The 21,522-nt window shown below is 57.1% G+C and overlaps 2 protein-coding genes across 5 annotated transcripts in view; one reads left to right on the top strand and one right to left on the bottom strand.

Annotated features, from left to right (window-relative positions):
• Positions 1-756: 756 nt before the first annotated feature.
• Positions 757-5,792, bottom strand: LOC116592760 (nascent polypeptide-associated complex subunit alpha, muscle-specific form-like). Its single transcript, XM_032346248.1, has 5 exons — positions 5,655-5,792; positions 2,845-3,974; positions 1,898-2,107; positions 1,443-1,525; positions 757-1,230 (listed from the first exon to the last, which is right to left on the bottom strand). The coding sequence occupies exons 1-2, from the start codon at positions 5,790-5,792 to the stop codon at positions 2,874-2,876; spliced, it is 1,239 nt and encodes a 412-aa protein (XP_032202139.1). The 3' UTR covers positions 757-1,230; positions 1,443-1,525; positions 1,898-2,107; positions 2,845-2,873.
• The window catches only part of TMPRSS2 (transmembrane serine protease 2), a 35,507-nt gene continuing 16,903 nt past the window's right edge, over positions 2,919-21,522 (top strand). The window contains exons 1-5 of one of the 4 annotated variants that reach the window (XM_032355539.1): positions 2,919-3,000; positions 11,890-11,960; positions 13,916-14,138; positions 19,067-19,153; positions 19,861-19,980. In XM_032355539.1, coding sequence (XP_032211430.1) covers positions 11,946-11,960; positions 13,916-14,138; positions 19,067-19,153; positions 19,861-19,980 — 445 coding nt within the window. In that variant the 5' untranslated portion in view covers positions 2,919-3,000; positions 11,890-11,945. The other 3 variants (XM_032355550.1, XM_032355519.1, XM_032355529.1) reach the window with 3 other exon arrangements.

The following is a 21,522-nucleotide window of genomic DNA, read 5'->3' as shown; positions in this document are numbered from 1 at the left end:
TTGTTATCTTCTGTTTTTTCACTGATGTTTCTTTCTTTGCCTGCCGTTTGCAGGCCGAGAGAGAAGGCGGTGGATTTGTAAAGATCTTGTAATTCTAGAAATGTTTCCTTGAGACATTTTGGGAAACTGTTGTTAGGTGTACGCAAGCTCAATGACTATATTTTCTAGTCATTTTGTCATTATCATGGGCTCTCCTTATTCTCAATAAAACCTTTTTATTCTCAGGTCTATTTGGTCCATTACTAATGTAGCCAAACCAGCTCGTTTTAAATACGTCTAATGAATAACCTAGCGTACGACGGTCTTAAAAAAAACTAGGCAATCTGATAATCTATGTATTTTTTAACCCTATTCATAGTACCTGGACGGTTTAGCCCAACTGAGAGTTATCTCCACGCATGATGGCTGAGGTTCGCTGCATACTCGTCTCCATGTGTATTTTGTGTTTTCTTATCCGGCTTTTCCCGACTGAGTATTACTCCCCTTCCCCTTCAGCCTTCTTTGCTTCATTTTGTTTGGCTTCACTGAGTTCTTTTCCACTTACTCCATTTTTTTCTTCTTTGGGGTTGGACGTAATCAGCATATACTCTATTTCTCATTTTTTTTTTTTAAAGGTTTTCTTTCTTTATTTGAGAGAGAGTGCGTGTGTGAAAGAGCGTGTGTGTGAGAGAGAAAGCGTGAGCTGGGTGCGGGGAGCAGAAGGCAGAGGCAGAGGGAGAAGCAGGCTCCCCCACTGAGCAGGGAGCCTGACGTGGGGCTCGATCCGAGGACCCTGAGATCATGACCTCAGCTGAAGGCAGAGGCTTAACAGACTGCTTTGAATCAGGCGCCCCTCTGCTAAGTTATCTTTAAAAACCCTGGCTTCTAGGGGCATCTGGGTGGCACAGTCAGTCAAGTGCCTGGCTCTTGGCTTTGGCCGGGATCCTGATCTCAGGGTCATGAGATCCAGCTCCGTATCGGGCTCTGGGCCTGCCATTAGGATTCCTTCTTCCCTTCCCCGGATACATACTTCTACTTCACTCCTGTGGCTGAGGATTTCCCAAGTTTTCCTGCAAATTCTGCCGTAATTATTCACAAAAGAAGTCGCAAGCGGGCTTCACTTCAGAGCCGGTGTGACGCAGCAGTTCAATGACAGCAAGAGGAACTCAGTTTCTAGTTTTCTCCACGCGGTCTGTTTTGATGGAGGAGCCTTTGTTCCCTGGAGCTAGCTTCGTGCTGATGGCAAGGGTGCTGGGAAGACGGTGATGGGGAGGCGATTCCTGAGCACAAGTAAGTGGGGCTCGGCAGCTCCTTTAGAAGAGTGAGAAAACCCCCAGACCCCCTCCCCGAAGCCCCGCCATCTCCCTTGCCAGAAGCGGGCTGTGTGTTCACCCCTGAAGCGGGAATCCTGGAAGGGGATGAGAAGCAGCCCGTGGCGCCCGAGACTGGGTGCACACGCCCACCTCTCGCGCGGAGGTCCCTCGGGCTACCCAGCCCGATCGCAGGCTCAGGGAGCTGTGCACACGCCAGCAAAACCTTCGTGAAGCTGCCGAGAGAAGGAGAAACGCGTGTTGAGAGAGTCACCCGCAGACGAGGCTGACTAGAGAAACACACACGTCACCGGGTGTGAAGGTGGGCATTAGGGAGCCGGGTCCACCATCGGGTCACTTGCAGACAGTTCCGGACACACAGTCCTGATGAGGGACCGGGAGGCGGGCTGAACACAGAGCAGAAGCTGACACCTTGTAACCTACCCCGCCCCCCAGGGTGGGCCATGAGTGACATTCCTCCTTGAACCTCCCAACTAGCTTAATATTAATGCCTTGCTAGAGGGGAAAAGACAACCTTAACTTGACAAGTGAAGGCCTCTGTGATCTTGAGATAGGAGGTTTCTTTTAAAACCTCCCTTTTTGCTTACCTTCACCTTCCAACCTGCAGGTCTAAAACAGGCCACGCCTCATCTGCCCTCGGGTCCTGTCCTCGGCTTTAATAAACCACTGTTCTGCATCACAGAGGTCTCAAGAATTCTTTCTTGGTGGTCGGCTCCGGACCTCACTAAATCTTTATCCGTCCCACGCGACCTGGGTCCCACGCGACCTGGAAGGTTTAACTCGGGCCACCAGGACATCTGTGAAACAGGAGAGCTGGGTGGGTCCCCGGGCTATCTGGGATCATCCCCTTTATGGATCTAAGGGTGGGACCCAATGCGCAGGGTGGGAGAGAAAATTCTACCAGAGAGTCCGGGGGCAGGCCAGGAGGCCTGCGATTCGGAATGAATTCAGCTTTCCTCCTCTCCCACTTCTGGAGGACCGGGAAGAGCCAAGCCTTTTGGACTAAGGTTTATCTCACCCTCTCCCTCTCGGCGTCCCTTGCCTGCGCTGCGTGGGACACCTCACACCACTCGTGGGGGCCTCGGGAGCCGTGCGGGGAACTGGGAACTTGGGAGCAGCAGGCAAGGGAAGGCCGGCCTAGGCGGGCGGGAGGGTCCTCGCGCCCAGGAGCTCAGGGAGCAGCAGCTCCTGGGGCTCACCCAGGGACTCAATCAGGGCTCCCCAGAATTTCCTTCCTTAATCCGAATTCGAGGCGCCCACAACCGGAGCGGTCCTGGAGACGGGGGAGGGGGACACTCTCCTCCCGGCCCCCATTGCCCGCCGGGGGTGGGTGGGGGAACGAAACCCACTTCGTGGGATCCCCCCAGCCGGCCGGGGCCAGAAGCGCTTGCCGGGCTTTCCCTGGGGGAAACTCCTCCTCCTGCCACCCGAGCGCCACCCGCGCCCCGCCCGGACCCGCCCCTCCCGGGGCCGCGCACCGGCCTCCCCCCTCCCCCTGCTGGAGGTCACCGGGGACCGCGTTTAGGGGTGTCACCCTGGCAGTCGGACACCGCCTCCCGGGATTTAAGCGAGCGCCGGGGAGCGTCGGGGACTCCGCGCCGGGCCGAGGAAGACGAGCGAGGAGGGGGAGGCGGAGGCGGCGGAGGAGGAAGGCAAGAGGCGGAGAGCGCCCGGCCAGGGAGCCCCGCGGGTAAGTCGCGCGCGCGGCCGGTTCTCTGTGCGAGTCTGGCGTGCGGGCCCCGGGCGCAAAAGGAAGGTCTGGGCGCCGGAAGACAAGTCAAGCGCCCCCCGTGCTGGGTGGCAGCGACTGGACGGGAGGCCAGGTGTGCGCGGCGTGCGCGCGGCAGGTGCGTCCTTAACACCGGCGGGACTCTCCGGGCTGGGCCGGGCAAAGGGCCCTCGGTGGGGCTGGAGGCTGCGACCCTCCTGGGATCCCTTGGTGCGCCGTTCGGAGGCCCCCCGGCCACCGCGTTGGCTGCGCGCGGCCCGGGCACCTTTTGCTTCGAGTCTCTGGCTCACTGGTCGGAGTAGTGGGTGCCTCGGGGTCGGCGCCTCGGCCACAGTCGGCTGCTGGACCACCGGCCTTCTGCGGCCCGGAGCTGGGGAGCAGGGGTGCGCGTTTTCTTTTGGGGAACAAGGACAGAGTTGTCTACCCGTTTCTTTGTTTCGGGAAAATCTCTGCAGCCCCGGAGTGTTACCTGAACTCCTTCTGCTGCTTGGTTCCCTCCCGAGGTGGGGAGAAACTGGAAACTCGCTGAGATTCCGGGAGCGATACGGCCAGGGCGGCGGGGACGGCGGGGAAAGGCTCCCGGGTGGGCCCCCTGGCGAGGCCGGAACGGCTCGGCGGTTCCGGGGAGGAACTGTCGGCAGCCGGACCCCGGCGGCGGCGATCCGAGCCAGGCCGCCTGAGCACCCGGGGTCCGCAGGAGCCCGGCGGGGAGGAGCGGTCCTGGCCCCCGCGCGCGCTCCCTGCCGGGGACAAGGCCGGCCCCTGGGCGCTTCCGTCCAACGCACGCCGTCCAGCGGGACTCGGACGGTGGCCGCGCGGCGGAGCGCACCAGCCTGGCAGTGGATGTCTTGGGCGGCGAACCCACGGGTCTTGGGGAAGAATCGCCTTACGGCTCCAGAGTTCTTCCGTCCCCAGCCCAGAGGGCGCTTGGGTGTCTAGAGCCCTGAGGGCACAGCACAGTGGCCCAGAATTGAGCGAAGCCCCAATCCCTTTTCCACCGCACAGGCAGCAGGCCTGGTCAGGAGGAATCCTAGTGGCTCGCTACCCGAGGTCCACCTGGTGGGCAGGTCACCCAGGACTCAGCCCTGAGACTGTACCTTCCTCCATTCCAATCGGAGCAGTGGCCCTGGGGCAGAGATAGGGGCACGCAGGGGGTCCCTGATCCTTGCCGTCATGGCAGCTGTGGAGGGTCCCCTGAATCATGGAAAATTACACAGGCTGCCAAGCGGAGTTCCAAGGTGTTTAGGAAACCCAAGTCAGAGGAGGCTTGTTGACTTAGCCTGGGAGGTCGGGGAAGGTTCTCCAGGAAGTGAGGCTGGCACCAACCTCCCCGGCAGGCGGGTGGCCCGGCCACTGGGAATGTGGGCAGAGCACACCCAGGCCCAGGAACCTGGGGCGCAGGGACCCACGGAGTCCAGGCTCCCAGGATGCCCTTGCTGAGCGAGGTGAGGGGGTCTGGTGGACCAGGTGATGGGGGGTCCCCCCAAGTCACTGGGGTGTGGCTTCCGTCTTCCCAGCTTTCCCAGAGGGGAGGTCGGTCCTCTTCCCACAGGGCAGCAGACCTTACCCAAAGTTGGGGTTCTGGGAAAGGCAAGGACACTGCCAGGGAAACATGCTAAGCTCCCCAGTTGGGGGAGCCCCTTAGTGGAGGACTCGTGCCTGGAAACGGTCATTCAGCTCTTTCCTCTCTGTTATTGTGGTTTTGAAATACCAGTGGCTGGGCAGCCCGGGCCTTTGCTTTTGGCCTGGACTGGTCCAGCGAGCGCCTTTCCTCTCAGCACTCCCAGAGTCCGCCTCCTCCGAGCAAGGCCGCGCTGTTTGTTGCCAGAACCCTGAGTGGGCTCAGTGCTCGGACTTCGCGCCCTTGGCTGCTCTGCCCTGGGCTCCGCCGCCAGAACTGTAGGAGAAAATGTAGCCACGTTGGTATTAAAATAACAGCAAATGTGGATGCGGCACTTTCTTCCAGCCAGGTGTCACTCCAGACTCTTTAATAACGTCCTTCACTGGGGCGCCTGGGTGGCTCAGCGGGTTAAGCCTCTGCCTTCGGCTCAGGTCACGATCCCAGACTCCTGGGATCGAGTCCCACATCGGGCTCCTTGCTCGGCAGGGAGCCTGCTTCTCCCTCTGCCTCTGCCTGCCTCTCTGTCTGCCTGTGCTCGCTCTCCCTCTCTCTCTCTGACAAATAAATAAAATCTTAAAAAAAAAAAAAAATTAACGCCCTTCACTTCAGCAGGAGTCACCGGAGAGGCGAGACACTGGCCGAGGATCCTGGAACCCTTGGAAGGCCACTGGGGATCAAGCCTGGCCATCTGGCTCCTTAGGGCTCTGGCCCGTCCTGCGACTGCCTCTTCCTCCTGGAGACTGGTGTGTCCCAGGCACCAGGGTGGAGAGCCAGGGGAGCTGAGAACCAGGCCCAAGGAAGCCCCATGAGGCCTGTGCTTGCTGGCCGGCCGGGCTGGCTCCGCCTGCCCACAGCCGCACCTGGGCTCTGTGCTGAAGCTTCTAGAGCAAGCTGGGCAGGAGCGTCCGGGACTCCTCCGTGGGGCAGTGCCGCAGGCTGAGCTCCCTGGCTAATGGGGCGATTGATGGGGGACAAGATTTGGGTCAAAACGTGCGGTCGACAGGGCACTCCGGACACACGCGGGCTTCTCAGGAAGGGAGCGCCAGGAGTGCAGCTGGCCGTCGGTCATCTCCGGCCCAAACCTGCGGCCGGACACCCGGGAGAGCTCTGTGATCCTGTGGGGTCGCCGCATCCGACGGACAGTGGAGCTCAGTTCACTGTTTTTCTAAATCCTCCAGAAAAATCACAGGTTTGGGAGGCCCGGGAGTCGAGTCCAAGCCTTGATAATGGGAGTAGGAAACGGAAAGGAAATGGACCCGGTCAGTTTGGTGGCTGGTCCGTTTTGGTTACCTAAGCTGGCTTGCTGCTGGGGAGGGTGAGGGGGTCTGGAGAGGCACCGGATCTGCCCGCTTTCCCACCTCTGTTCTGTTCTGGATCTCCTGGGGTCAGCCTGCTTCCCACAGCTGCGGAGTCTTCCCTGCTCTTCCTGGCCCCCCCCCTTCCAGGGCACCCGCAGGGACCTCCTGACGTTGGGTCTGCACCAGGACAAGGTGGTGGTTTCTGGGGTTGGGGTGCAGGGGCATCACGTGAGTCCCATTCTGGCTTGGTAGTGGGGACCCTAACGGCCATCTCAGGGAACCCTGGCTTGGAAGCCTCCAGGGTAGTCGGCCTGGCTGTGGAGGAGGGGGACTTGGGAGCTCTGTGCGTTGACCATCCTGGCCCCAGCCACATGTGGAAATGTCACAGTCAGCCTTAGGGGCATCAAGGGAGAAAGGCAGACACTGATTTTCTGGTGGGGATGTGGGCAGTTACTTAGATTGTGAACAGGGAAGAGGGAAGGGGTCTTGAAGATACGCTTGTAGGGGCGGCTGGTGGTTCAGTTGGTGAAGCGTCTGCCTTCCGCTCAGCTCATGATCCTGGGCCCTGGGATCGAGCCCCGCATCGGGCTCCGCATCGGGCTCCCTGCTGAGCGGGGAACCTGCTGCTCCCTCTGCCTCTGCCTCCCACCCCCACTCCTGCTGTCTCTGTCACGCGCTCTTTCTCTCATATCAATTAATAAGATCTTAAGAAAACAAAAAACAGAAAGAAAGACAGGTTTGTAGAGGTGAGTGCGGGAGGAGGAGGGTAGGGCTGGCTCTGGGTGAAAACTCGAGGCATTTTGTCGGCGTGGACGGAGCTCGGCTGGGAGGCTTCACCGGCCCCTGTGTGCGGGGGGCTGAGCGAGCAGAGATAGGACAAGAAAGCACAGGAAGTTTGAAGGGCCGCGAGGGTTGCAGGAGCCACGGCTGAAGTCTGGAGGTTCTGGAAGTTCCCGGAAGGGCAGAGTTAACAGGAGGATGGGGGGGGAGGGGGACCCGGGAAGAGGCCGTGGCATCAAGTGGACGGACGTTTGACAGAGAAATGTCTTCAAGCGAGAGAGGAGCTGGAAGGTGGAACAGGTTTCGCGTGGGCTCGAGACCCAGCGCCAGCGTCCCCCACGGTCCCTGCTCCCCGAGGGGCCTTCCTGGCGGGGCACCACACCTGACCTCATTTCAACCCTTGATCAGATCTTGGTACGCGGAGCTTGTGTCTAGGGATGTCGGGTTTGGAGCTCCTTCTGTGAGTGTCTGACCACAGGCCATGTAAGATCACCCTGCCTGGCCCCCAGCCAGAGCTCGGTTCTGTTCTAGAATCTTCTGGGATAACATACACGTGGATAGCCCACCTTCCATGGTGGATCAGATGGTTCACAGTTTGGAGAACACAGTTTGGAGAACATGATTCTGTCCAAGGCAACTCGTCGATATTTAAACTTGCATTGTTGGAAATGTGGTTTTCTGGGGTTGAGTCAAATCTGCCTTTCCGACGCGGCTGACCATTTGGGTCCTGCTTTCTTTCGTTCTCTGCCTTGCACAGAATAAGCTAGATCTCTTTTGGACATAACCATTCCTCCAGGGCCAGCAGGTAAACTGTAGTTGCTGTCATGATGTTACTCTCGTGTGTGTCTATCGTGCGTCTTGGCCACTGCTGGACACAGTGTCCTCGAAACAACCCTATTCATTGATTATCCCATTCCCTGGATGGGCTTGGGCGAGGTCTTTAACCCTTAGCCGTGGCCTTCGCAGTCTCAGGACTCCTCCCTCCCGGAGGGACCTGGGCGCCTCTCCAGCCCGTGTCCCATTAAGTATGTTGTTCAGCTGCGCCTGGGAGGTCACGCACGTCCTCACCGTGGCGGCTGCTTGCGTCCAGGGGCGCTCGCTCTCAAATTCCATCTTACTTACTTGGCCTCCGGAACTCAGAAAATATCAGAACACTCCTGTAAGCTACAAAGCTTAGTTTGGAAGAAAGCAAACGAGCAAAAAGGACCCGACCCAATTCCTGCCCTAAAAAGTTTGCAATCGCACTGGGACAATGAGGCATTCATGGAAGAAGAAACGGGGAAGATGCTGGCGGTGCCTCTCCCAGGTGATGTCTCTGTCTGTCTCTGTCTCTCTCGTTCCCGTGTGAATCACCGCGCAGGCTTTCCGTCCGGTTGTCTCATACTTGTTTGTGTGGAAGGGTTGATCAGACCCACCACTGTCCCGTAACTGACGTCTTACGGCGCTTTGCATCCGCGACAGGATATGAGAGCATCTTTTCGTATGATGTCATGTTGGGCCGTGGTTGAGACACAAGGGGCGTTCAGGGATCACTTGTTTATTGGACAGGGCGTGTGTGTTGGTGTTGCTTGCTTGGGAGTTTGAAGGAGGGGGGTGCGGGGGTCAAGGACGGTGTGTCCTCGTCATCCTGTCACACCCCGTCACTCCCCTGGCATCTTGAGGCTCCCCGTGGGGCTCCGCACAGCTGCAAACGCGTGAGTGGTCGTGTGCGGTGGGATGGGCGGGGATGAAGGTATGAGGAAGACCCTGGGCCCCCAGATGGGAGTCTGGATCTATGAGATTGACCTCGTGTGCATCGGTTTGCTGGTTTTCAAAATACAGCAAGTGCCTCCTGAGATCCCCAGAGAAAAGACTCATGGTTGGAAATAGCTTCATCCTGTCGTGGGGCACAGGCAGGATGTCACCACACGGTCCTGCCCTGGCCGCGCAGGTGCTCAGGGATGACTCAGCTCTCCGAGAAGAGAGCCCAGAGTGACCGAAACTGCCGTGTAGTGTTGTGTCGTGTGACTCAAGTGGGCCACTTGGTCGGTGCTGGTGTGGGAGCAGGCAGAGGACGAGGAGGGACGAGGAACTTCGTCACACGTTTGTCTCTCGCCACTTGTAGGACGAGCCCTTTGTAATGGCGGACTCTCCGGAATCAGGGACAGTCGTCCGTGTCCTCTAAGTGACAGGAAAGAGCATTTGGGCGACGGTGTCGAGCTCTCAGACCTTGGCTGCCTTGTTCTGCTCAAAACCCGGTTGCAGAGATGGGCTTCACTGCGGGATGCCTGTGGTGTGGTGTCTGTCTGCTTTGTACTGTGTGTTTTTTGGACCCACAACGTTATTTCGGTAAATGGCCTGTTTTGAAAAGGAACCCGACCCGGGGTGGCTCCCGGGCCTGCCAGACGGCGGTGGTTCTCGCAAATCCGGTTCCAGAGGGAGGCACGTCCCCCCTTCTTGCTTCTTGGCCAGAGAAATTACAGGCAGCACGACTCCCATCTCCTGTTCCAAAGTCCGCGGGGGCCCATCTGGGCGCACTGGGTGTTTCTGGCTCTGAGGTTTCTGTGGGCCGTGGGATCTGGACGAGATAGGATTATCCTGTGATTACTTCTGGGTCCTGTGGCTTTTATGGGACAATCTGTGGCCGCAGACGCCTGTGCGCCTTCCTTCCCCAGCTTCCTGGTCTCTCACTGCTAGGAATCGCGCATGAAAAGGAAGCGCGGATTTGGAGCACGGACGGATCAGTCCTTTCAGAAGGCTCCTGAACTGGGAACGCGGCCAGGGGGTCGAATTCTCATTTCCTGAAACTTCACCCAAACCTAGACCTGGTGAGATAGTGCTGAGGTGTGGGCAGGATGCTTTGGAAAGGAACTTCAGGGACATGCTACGATGTTCTGCCCCGCGAGGACCGGCGTGGAGTGGGGCTACCGCCTTCATGGCCATAAGGAGCAGACGGGAGACAGGTGTGTTAGTAGAGGAGGATCTTTTCTTTCCTCGTACCCAGAGGGTGTTGACCTGTTATTTAAACTTAAAAAAACCCTCAAAGCTGTCAATATGAACTCATTCTTTTTTTTTTTTTTTTTTTAAAGATTTTTTATTTATTTATTTGACAGAGAGAAATCACAAGTAGGCAGAGAGAGAGAGAGGAGGAAGCAGGCTCCCTGCCGAGCAGAGAGCCCGATGCGGGACTCGATCCCAGGACCCTGAGATCATGACCTGAGCCGAAGGCAGCGGCTTAACCACTGAGCCACCCAGGCGCCCCTGAACTCATTCTTTTATTTTTTAAAATTTCTTGATTTTTTTGGAAAAAGATTTTATTTCTTTATTTGACAGAGAGAGAGATGGCGAGAGGGAGCACAAGCAGGAGTTGGAGAGGGAGAAGCAGGGGCTCCACTGAGCAGGGAGCCCAACGCAGGCTCGCTGCCAGGACCCTGAGATCATGACCTGAGCCGAAGGCAGACGCTTAACCCACTGAGCCATGCAGGCACCCTTCGCCACGCCCAGGGTAGAGCACGACCCAGGGCTTGAACTCACAGCCTTGAGACCAAGACCTGAGCTGGATTGAGAGTTGGACGCTCAACAGACTGACCCATCCAGGCGCCCCCTCATTCTCGTGTTTTAGCTTTACATGGAAAGCAGATAAATGACCAGATGCGTTTTTATCACGACTTACTCATTGGCGGTTTCCCACGATTGAAAAGCCATGTTCACATTTTTATTGATAGCAAGTTCATGTGTTTTGTTTGTTTGTAGTTTAATGAGTCCAGTCACAATTGGGCTGGGGGGTGGACAGGAGGCAGGAAGTGGCCTGGGTCCCGTTCTGCTGCGTTTAGCTGCACCAGCGTTTCTGAGCTGGTGGACTTGGGACTTGGGGAGAAACCCCGGATGCAGATCTGCAGACCTGCACATGCTTCGGTATTGGCCGCCTCCCCTGCCCCTTCGAGGCGCCTCTGTCGGCGTTATGATCGGTTTCCCCGAACAGGAACGGCAGCAGCTCCCTCCATAGGCCATTCCGGGGGACACTCTCATCCCCTGCAGAGGAGACCACTGAGGCACGGGGAACATTGACTGACGTGCCCCAGGTCACAGATCCCAAAGATCACGGGCTCAACCACGGCACTGTGCCGCCTGCTGATGTTTGAGTACCTACTGTGCGCCCGGCACGTTTCGGCGGGCATGAAGCCCAGAGCTTTCTCATCGGGAATGTGGTCTTGGGATGGAGGGTCTGGAAGGCTCTTTCTGAAGCATTCTTTGGTCATTCCAACACAGCAGCGAGGGGCGTGGAGAAGCCCTTCACGCGCGCTCAGGAGGGACAGCGTGATGCCTGAATGGAGGCTTCCATGCTGGTGGCTTTTCTAGAAATGACTGCCAGCATCTGCCAACAACAGAACCTTCTCTTCATCACTGCCAACCTTGGAAACTGTCAAAAGGGCTAGTTCTGAGGGGCGCCTGGGTGGCTCAGTGGGTTAAGGCTCAGCCTTCAGCTCAGGTCATGATCCCAGGGTTGTGGGATCGAGCCCCGCATCGGGCTCTGCTCGGCAGGGAGCCTGCTTCCCCCTCTCTCTCCCTGCCTGCCTTTCTGCCCACTTGTGATCTCTCCCTTTCAAATAAATAAACTCTTCTAAAAGAAAGGGCTAGCTCTGAAATGTTTTCTTTTTTGGATTTGGGGTAGTACGTGAAGAAATGGGTGCGTGCGGATGTGTTTTATGGAGTACTTTTCCCATGTGTTTATTAAGAAGTGGGAGGTTCCGTGTGGCTTATTTAGGAAGGCAGGTGTGGCCTCCCTCTGGTACTAAGCTCCGGGCCACCTGCTCCACAGTGGGTGCCCGCCCCTCCTCCCCGGGCACTGTCTGCGGGAGTGAGGGAGGGGGCGTCCCTGGGCCTGCTGTGGCTCACTGGACCCCTTCTTAAATCCTCGCCCGATCGGGACCGTGCCCACCTCCACATCTTTTGTGACCCGGATCCAGAGAGGTGCGGGCACCGGCTGCTCGTCGCGGGCGCGTCCTGTGGGGAAGAGGCGGGCGAAGGTGACGGCCAAGGTGAACGGGGAGCACTGCCCTTAGCCCGGGAGAGAGCTGACCCTCACCCAGAACACCTTCTAGTTCTTTCTCCGTGTGTCTCCTGAAAACAACCGGCATCGAAATAACACAGTCGTACCGTTCTTTCTTCTAGGTCATCTTGAACGTCCGGAATCTTTGCCATCACCCGATGCTGCTGATAACACCGGGATGGCTTTGAACTCAGTAAGTGGTTAATCATTACCTTCCCAGACTTTTCCCTCGCTCCATTACTTCCGCTGTTACTTTCCGAAGTGTGTGCTGGGCTGCGTTTTAAGAGCTGGCCGCAGGGAATGGGTGCGCTCGGGGGAAGCGGGTCAGGGCGCTGTCTCCATTGGGGGGGCGGGGGAGGGTCAGGGTGCAGACACACAGCAGCTGCGCCCGCGGAGAGCGCCCCAAGCTGTCGGGTGGGTGTGGGGTGTGTGCGCTGCTCACTGGCCCCTCTCTTCCTGCCCTGCAGGTGAGTTTCAGGCTGGGCTGTGGGGGACAGCCAGGGGCAGGGGGCGCTGGGAGGGAGTGGGTCCCAGGGAAGAGCGGGTACGGGAGGCATCGCCGGCCAGCGGACCCCTGTGCCGCCCTGCGTCCCAGTAAACTGAAGGAGGCCGTGATTGAAATCGCATTGGGCTGACTGTCCCTCTCCCTGGACGCCCCCCGCCCCAGCGCCCGAAACAACTCCAGGGACAAACGAAGCATCTTCGCTCCCCGTTGTCTCTCACTAGTTCCTCTTTGGCCTGGGAATGCGTGCACACAGCACAGACCTGTGGTTATTAACCAACATCTGCCGTATCTTGTGTCTGGGAAATAGCCCCCCTGCTTTTCCCTCTTCAGCAGCTGCTGGTTTTTATTTTCACTGGATCCATTTTAAATTTTACATCCCCTGCAAGGGCTTCGCCGGGACAGCCCGCTGTGCCTGCCGCGACCTTCCTGGTGGGACAGCATGTTCTCTGATGTTTCCGATAGAGACCAAACCCATGTGCTACTTTTTTTTTGGCCTTTGGTGCCCCTTTTAGATGAGAGATTACACTGTTTCTCTTTCTGTCCACCGCTCTGGTTCAGAGTTAACAGTCTTTGGACTTGAAGGAGAGCATGGGTGAGTTATTAAGTGGAAGTTAACTCTGGCTTATTCCTGTATAGTCTCGCTTCCCTGGAGGCCCCACTTAAAATAAAGCATGGCGTTGCCTCGGCTCAGAACACCAGTCCTGTCTGAGCCCCCGGTCAACAAGAAGCAGGGGAGAAATGAATGAATGGGAAGAGGTTTGAAGGGCTCTCACATGGGGGGAGCCCAAGTGGCCTCCCCGTGTGGCCCCGCCAGTGGGCGATTAAGGAGGTCAGAAGCAGGGGACACGCAGACTGGCCAGCTGGGGTCGTGTGGGGGCAGCCAGAGGAGGCAGTGTTTGAGTGGACAGAGGGCAAGGAGAAGGACATTCCAAGGACACGGGCGGGGACGGCCTAAAATAAATCTGCGGCTGGGGCAGCACCGTCCATGTCCTGGGCGCAGAGACCGAGTGCCCCCCCCCCAACCCCGTAGAGGTGTGGTGCCTCGGGAGAAAGTTCATTGCAGCGGGATGGCATTCAGACTCTAAATGTCCCTCAGTCAATGGTGACAAGTGTCCTACAGAAGGAGGAAGTAGAAAAGGAACGTTCAGAATAACGTGCGGGATGACTGTTTCGGTACATTTCTTACCCTCTGTCACTCAGTGTTCCTCTCTGCAAAAGGGGTCCACGAGTCATACCTGCACTGTCGTGGGGGGCAGTTGTCCCGTTCCCGGGAGGCCGGGAGTGTAGATGCCTGGATGCCGCTGCCCTCGTGCTCTCCAGCTCAGGGTCTGGCTGTGGACTCCTGCCCAGGCTACTACACATTTTTTTCTTTACCTTTTTTTATTTTTTTTTTCACTCAATCTCAGTTGACCTTTTCCTTTTTCTTTTTATTTAAAAAAAAAAAAATCAGTAAACAAGCAAATACAAAAACTGTTGACTGTGAATCGAAAGTTCTGGCTGGGTCTTCGTCCGGACGAGTTCAGCGTTTGGCCCGACGAGAATTGCAGCAGGTTTTCAGCTCCGTGTCCGAGCACCACGGACGCAAGCCCAGCCTTGAGGGTGACCGGACGTTTATATCACTCACTTTTTCTTTCATGGTTCAGGGATCACCGCCGGGAGTTGGACCTTACTATGAAAACCATGGATACCAGCCCGAAAGCCTGTATCCGGCGCCGCCCGCCACGGTCCCCAGTGTCTACGTGGCGTATCCAGCCGCGTACTACCCGCCCGCGGTGCCCCAGTACACCCCCAGGGTGCTGACGCACGCTTCGACACCCGCCGTCCACACGCAGCCCAAGTCCCCATCGGGGATGGCGTGTACCGCAAGTAGGACCCTTTTTTGCATTTCATTCCTGCAACAGAACCAGCGTTGGGGCCGTCTTCCCTGGGGGCTCTGTCGCCGACTGTCCTTCCTCCCTCTCTGCTAGGGCGGGTCCCAGGCCCCTCTCCGTCGCTGTCACAACTGTCACTGGCCCTCTCGCCTCCTGCCCAGGGCCGTTGGAGAGCTGCCGGGCTGCAAAGCCCTTCCTTTACTTTCCTTAACTCTCCTGGCCCAGCTTGGCCCGTCCCACCCAGGGTGATCTCCCAAGCCGGTCCTCCCTGCCCTCTTCCTGCCTCCGCGGCTTGTCCGTGCGTCCTCCTGAATGAAGGGTAAGCTCCGATGCGGGAACCCCCTACCCACCCTTCCTCTGTGGTGCGGTTCCCTGGATACAGCAGGTCTCGCTGAAGATGTGCGAGGGCTTCAGGCTCGGCGAATGAAGTGGCTGGTGTGGTTGGCACACGGGAGGGTGTCTGGGCCTGAAGGGTCTCGGGGGCAGAGCAGAGCGGGCTTAGGGCAGGGCCAGGGCTCTGAGGACGGATCCTTTTCAGTGCCACATGCTTCTGCCTAACGCTCCTTCATCTTTTCCTTCCCGCAGCCCTCCAGCTTTTTTTTTTTAAAGATTTTATTTATTTATATAAGAGAGAGAGCACAAGCAGGGGGTGGCGGGCAGGGAGGAGCAGATGGAGAAGCAGATCCGCGCTGAGCAGAGAGCCCCACATGGGGCTCGATCCCAGGACCCCGGGATCACAGTCTGAGCCCCCAGGCGCCCTGCCCCTCCCAGCTTTTAGTGCGGGTCAGTGGAGTGTTGAGAACTGCCCGGTGGACTGGTACAGCCGCCAGCCAGTTCAGCCGGTAGGAGTACGAGTGGCCAAACCAGCAACGTTTTAGCTGACGGAGTTTTCTTTATTTGGCGAGCATGCGTGTGCCCAGGGCGTGCGTAAGGAGGAACAGTAACGCGAACTTGCATGTACCCCCAGCACCTCCTAAAGAATAGAAGTGAGTCCTCAACACCTGGGCTGCGGGAAGCCCCGGCGTGCCCCGCCCCAGACCCCGGCAGCCCCTCACCGGCAGCCCCTCACCGGCGCTGTCGCCTGTCTTCCTGACCCCGCGGGGCTCTGCGTCCCTCACTCTTCAAAAACGGCTCTTGGTCCTTCTTTCTCCCTGTCAAGCGGTTTATTCCCTCATCTCCTACCCCTCAGTCTCCCTCCTCCGCAGTCACCCCTTTCACATACGGTTCCCGCTTTCCCTCCTCTGCCCATTCCTCTCTCATCAAGGAAATCCCCCTCTGTGCCCCGAAGTCCCTCTGGTGGCAGTTGGGGGTGATCCGGCTCCCAGGGAACTCGGCAGTGTCTAGAGATCCCTTGTTTGCTATAACCGGGGAGAGGCCGGCATGGCACCTGCCGGGTGGGTGCAGGGGGCCCTGGGGACACCTGTGGTGCACAGCACGGCGTCCCAGAACTGAAACCACCCGGCCAAGATGTCCGAGGTGCCGAGCACCAGGATCCCCGGTCTGAGGTTGCCTTGGGGGTTGGCAGGAAGACGCCACAGAGGTATACTTGTCTCCCCCAGAAAGAAGGGCTTAGAAACCAAGGGTCCCCTCTTGAGATTAGACGTTCGGAGTTGGAGTTCATACTAGTCAGTGTCCAGCCCAGGCAGACAAGACGAGCCCACTTGCGTGACACCGATGTCACCATCCAGGGGATGGAAGCACGGGACGGAAGTCGGTCCATGTCTTACCCGTGACTTCATAAGGGAGGAACACAAGCCTACACGTGTGGCTCTGCATTATCAAAGCACCCTTTGAACTGAAAAATTACTTAGTGAGTTTATCTTGCTACTTTTTATTTTTAAAAGATTTTATCTAATCGGATACAGAGAGAGCAAGCACAACAGGGGGAGCAGCAGGCTCTCCGCCAAGAAGAGAACCCGATGGAGCACCCGATGGAGCTTGATCCTGGGGCTCTGGGATCATGACCTGAGCCGAAGGCAGACGCTTAACCCACTGAGCCACCAGGCACCCCTTACTTTGCTATTTTGAAAACCATTTTATTGACTTGCATGTACATTTTAGAAGTTTAATGTTTGGCCTTGGACATATTTTTCTAAATTACTGGCCTGTCTTGGAGCGGTTTCCGGCTTACAGAAATGAGCGCTGGATTCCCATATGCCCCCTCTTGCACCCCCAAGTTTGTCCCATCATCTTGCCTGAGCATTGCCACGCTTGTTGCAATCGATGAGCTGATGCTGATACATTATTACTAATTAAAAGTCCATAGTTTATGAGGATCACGCCCCTTTAGTTGTATATTCTGTAGCTTTTGACCAAAGTGTAACGGCATGTCCATCATTACAGTAAAATACGGAATAGTTCCAGCGCCCTCGAAATTCCTCATGATCCGTCCATTCAGCCCCCCTGCAGCTCCCCAGCCGTTGGCAGCCACTGATCTCAGTCTCCATAGTTTGGCTTTTCTTTCCAGAACGCCGTACGTTTGAAATCGTGCAGTATCTAGCCGTGTCAGAGCCTCGAGAGTGTTTTGCGCGTTACTTAGTAGCACAAATCCAGAGGAACCCATCAGGAGTGCAGGGGCCGGGCCTTCTGGGGCCTCCCTGCTGTCTGTTTGCTCCAGCAACCGTCCTAAAGGTTCCACGCTGAGTCCCCGTGCTCACACACCCTCAAGTCTGGATTTCGGAGTGCTGAAGGTCACGGTCTGATGCAGATGGTTGACCCTGGTCGAGTTAGGGCCGAGTCAATACGAGACGGACTCAATGGTGACCACGGTACATGAGTAGTCTGTTGTCGTTAAATGCAACGGCGTTGCATTTGCAGATTGGCCCCAAGTCAAGTCTGGGCTGACCAGACAACTGATTGCAAGGTGCCCGTCCTCTAAAGGTAGCCTCGAGGGTTCCCCCTGCCTGCATGCTCCCCGTGAGAGCTGGGCAGATTGCTGTCTGCTCAGTGAGACGTGCAGAAGACTTCATGTAATAGCTCTTGGCTCACCGCAGGCGTTATCTTATCCTAGATAAATACCCAGGTCAGTCTATCTAGGATCAAAGAACAAGAAAGCCCCCCGAAAGGAAGAAATCCTCCTTGGCTAAGGAGTCAACGTTGGGCATCTGCAGCGTCCCCTGTTGAGTTTCCTCTGCCCCTCCGCCCTGCCCTGTCCAGCCCTGCGTTCTGATTCCGCGGTTCGGTGGCATGTGGCTTTCTCCAGACCAGTGGCCTCTGCCTCCCCTGTGAACCTGTTAGGACTGCAGATCTACGCCTGCCCTTCCCCAGCCAGGAAACACGTTAGCGGGCGCCACGGGCGATTCCTAAGCCTGCTACTAGGGTTTGAGAATGTGGCAGCAGGACGAGAGCCGTGGCTTTGAGCCCGGTTGGATGGGTCTGCCCTGGTCCAACAGACTCCAGAGGCACAGATGGGTGCAGGGTCCCCGGCCTCCCCCACACTCCGGGACACCGACCTGGGTGTCCTCCTGTAAACTGAGGGGGTGGGAGGGTCTGTGTCTGCCTTCTCTGCTCCCTCCCCTCGGCCTCTCCCCTGCTTCCTCTGAGGAATACATCTGTCTTGGGTGTGGTGTGTCTGACCCTTGATAATTGCTTTTGGCTCTGACCAACAGTGACCTGTGGGTTTGTTTTGACTGGAGAGCACTGGGGACCGGCTCCAAATGACTTGATTCTTGGCCAAGATGTGAGCCCAGTGCTCCTGCCTAAACCAAAGAGTGGACAGATGTCAGCGGTCCCCAGTGGAACGTTCCACAGGGACAGGAACGTTCTATTTCTGCCATGTCCATAGAGGCAGCCCCTGGCCTCATGTAGCCGTTGAGCATTTGAATTTACATAACTACGAATGAATAAGTATTTCATAAATGTCACGAGAGGTATTTGAAGCACAAACGGCCACACATGGCGCCTGAGGACAGGACACGGGTCTCTGCGGCAACCTTTCCCTGAACTGTCTTGGGTTAGGACGATTTATTCTGCCTTGAGCACTGTTGCCAGGGAGGTGATCTTTTGGGGACATTGCTATTATTTTCCTATACTTGTCATCACCGAAACAAGGTATTTTTTCCTCTTTTAGGCATTTTTTTACATGAATAATTTACTGACTATTCTAAGACCATAACATTTTATATTTTTAAGACTTATTTATTGGGGCACCTGGGTGGCTCAGTGGGTTGAGCCTCTGCTTTCGGCTCAGGTCATGATCCCAGGGTCCTGGGATTGAGCCCCACATCGGGCTCTCTGCTCAGCAGGGAGCCTGCTTCCCTCTCTCTCTCTCTGCCTGCCTCTCTGCCTACTTGTGATCTCTCTCTGTCAAATAAATAAATAAAATCTTTAAAAAAAAAAAAAAAGACTTATTTCTTTACTTGAGAGAGAGCATGGTGGGGAACCCAGCACAGGGCTCGATCTCACGACCCAGAGATCATGACCTGAGCTGAAAGCAGGAGTCGGATGCTTCACCGACCACGCCACCCACGTGCCCCACAAAGCCATACTTTTTAAAACTTACCATAAGTTGGGGCGCCTGGGTGGCTCAGTGGGTTAAAGCCTCTGCCTTCGGCTCAGGTCATGATCCCAGAGTCCTGGGATGGAGCTCTGCATGGGACTCTCTGCTCAGCAGGGAACCTGCTTCTTCCCCTCTCTCTCTGCCTGCCTCTCTGCCTACTTGTGATCTCGTCTGTCAAATAAATAAATAAAAATCTTTATAAAAAAAAAAACTTACCATAAGTAAAGGTTACTTCTTATCATGGCTTCTCCTCTGGGAGATGTAAGATCTCCCAGACATGTTCTTAAAATTTTAAGTCTCATTTTTAAGTGTATGAGAAATTTCTGCTTAATGTGCCATCCTCTTTTAAAAGGAGCGGGTAAGATTTGAGAGTGGAGCTTAAAGAAACTTTGTGACTCCGTCGTGTGCTCTTCCCCCTTCCCCAGAGGCCAAGAAGGCGCTGTGCATCACCATCGCCCTGGGGGCCGTCCTGGCGGGAGCCGCCGTGACCGCGGTTCTGCTCTGGAAGTTCAGTAAGTGTCGGAGGGGAACCAAGCCTTTGTGGGGTGCCTGCTCCCCGTGGGTGGCCCACCAGCCTTCCTGAAGTTTCTCTCCCCCAAGCAGCTGTCTTCTGTTTCTTCTCTTTGGTGATGGGGACACATGAGTAACCATGGTCATCCGACCGCGTTGTCTGGGCTGTCCTGAGTCACTTTCATGTTTCCTGCTGGTCTGTGGGCTGGTGGGCACTGACCCACTCCAGCTGTAGCCAGTGCTGTGGGCACTAGGCATCGCCCGGCACCAGGGAGCACAGAGTCCCGGCCTCGGGATTCAGCCACACCTGTCCCTGAATCTCGGTGGCCGCATCACCGATTACGTGCTGGGGTGTGACTGTCCTGTGCCACCTCGTGACCTGCAGCCCAGCCTTTTCCGTCAGCCCTGGGCAGTGCAGACTCAGCTTCAGAGGTCACCTGTGTGGCAGAGAGGACCTGGGGTGCTGTCCAAGTCCAGGGCCACGGGCCCTCCCACTTGGAACAGGGGCTCCTCTGTTGCTGACTGCCAGCGCTGCTGCTTTGCTGTTGATGGGGGCAAGGACACATCTGCTCCTTAGTAACACTGAGGGGGGAAGGGTTCTTCTCTCCTGTTGCTTGGACCCTGAGAGAGGACGCCGGAACTCGCGCTGTGTGCGTGAGGTTTTCTCGGCGTCTCCGGCTGACTGGGTCTCCCTCCCGTCACTCGCAAGTGGAGAACAGATGCTCCGTGTCCGGGATAGAGTGCGGCTCGTCGGGAACCTGCATAAGCGCCTCTCACTGGTGTGACGGGGTCCTGCACTGCCCCGGCGCGGAGGACGAGAACCGATGCGGTAAGTAGAGGCGACGCGTGTGCCTGCGGAGGCAGCCTCTGTGCCCTGATGCCCAGACTGCGCCCCGTCCTGGGCTCCCAGGGGGGTCACCGAACCGCGACCCAGATGCTCTAACCGCAGACGAGGACCCAGGCTCAGAGAGTGCACTGCTGGCCCAGCCTCACAGCGGCGGGAGGGGGGCAGCGGGCTCCCAAGCGCGGAGCTGGGCTCTGTATTTTCAAGCCGCTCGCCTTCAGCACGGTGGGGATCTCTCGTCACAGAGAGGCACCCGGCTTTGGCTTTTCATTATTTTCTGTTAATCGTTAGGAGAGATTTCAGGGCAGGTGGAGTGGATGAGATGCCTGTACCCACGGACAGCTAGCCGCGGCGTGACCCTGACCCCGGCCTGGCCCCTGCCGAAGGGACCGCCCGTGGGCTGTTTCCGTGTCGTGTGGGTGGGCGGACGTGGAGGAGCTGGCGTTACCCGCCGTGTGTGTAGCTGACCTCTGCCTCTGGTGTGCAGCTGGCTTATTTCTCCTGATGACCTTGTAGTTTGTCCTCTGGCAAAACGTGTGAGCCCGTCTGCCTGGCTGTGGGGCTGTGGCTGTGGCCCTGTGGTACTGCGCCCCCGTGTCCTGCTCCTTGCTGCGCCCCTCTGACACGCTTAACTGAGAACCTTTTTTTTTTTTTTCCGAAGATTTTATTTATTTATTTGACAGACAGAGATCACAAGTAGGCAGAGAGGCAGGCAGAGAGAGGGGGAAGCAGGCTCCCCGCTGAGCAAGGAGCTGGATGTGGGACTCGATCCCAGGACCCTGAGATCACGATGTGAGCGAAAGTCAGAGGCTTTAACCCACTGAGCCACCCAGGCCCCCCGAGAACTTCTTGTTTTTAAACAAATTTCAGAGTTGCAGTCTGAGGGAGCACCAGGACTATGACCAGAAGCTTTTCTCCTCTCCCCTCAAGTTTGCCCTAAGTCCTCCCCTTTATTTAAGCACGGGGAGGCCTGTGGCCGGCGGGGAATGTGGGTCCCCTGCCTAGTCCTGTGCCCTCCAGGGTGAGGACTGCTGCCTTGCATGCCCTCTCTGCCCAGTCTTGGCACCTATGGGGGGCACGTCGGGGGGAGTCCAGAGAGGAAGGTGGGCCCCGGCCCTGGCACCATAGGGCCCCTGGGGTCACCTGTCCCCCACTGGAGCCTCTCGGTCCTGTGCGCCACGCCCGCGTCGGGGGAGTGTCTGTGCTGGGCAGTGACCCACTCGCGCCTGCAACTTAGCACACAGCTGAGTCTCCCCCGTGTGTTGCTGATGATGGTTTGTCACCGTTCTCCTGAGTCGGGGGCGTCCGGGGTCGTGGAGCGCAGTTCAGGTGTCCTGTGTGATGGCGCTTGGTGTTTCCACGTGTGGGCACGCACGTGTGCGAGGACAGACTCCAGCAGACGAGCTGTGTGCGAGGACAGACGCTGTGTCCTGCAGACCTCCCCCTCCCTCTCAATACTTTGAATTCATGTCCTCAAGCAGATCAGCATCAGGAAGTACCAAAGGATATGCAGGGACACCTCCATGT

The sequence above is a fragment of the Mustela erminea genome, chromosome 1 (assembly GCF_009829155.1).
Source record: "Mustela erminea isolate mMusErm1 chromosome 1, mMusErm1.Pri, whole genome shotgun sequence".
Lineage (NCBI taxonomy): Eukaryota > Metazoa > Chordata > Mammalia > Carnivora > Mustelidae > Mustela > Mustela erminea.
This window is presented reverse-complemented; position numbering and strand designations above follow the sequence as displayed.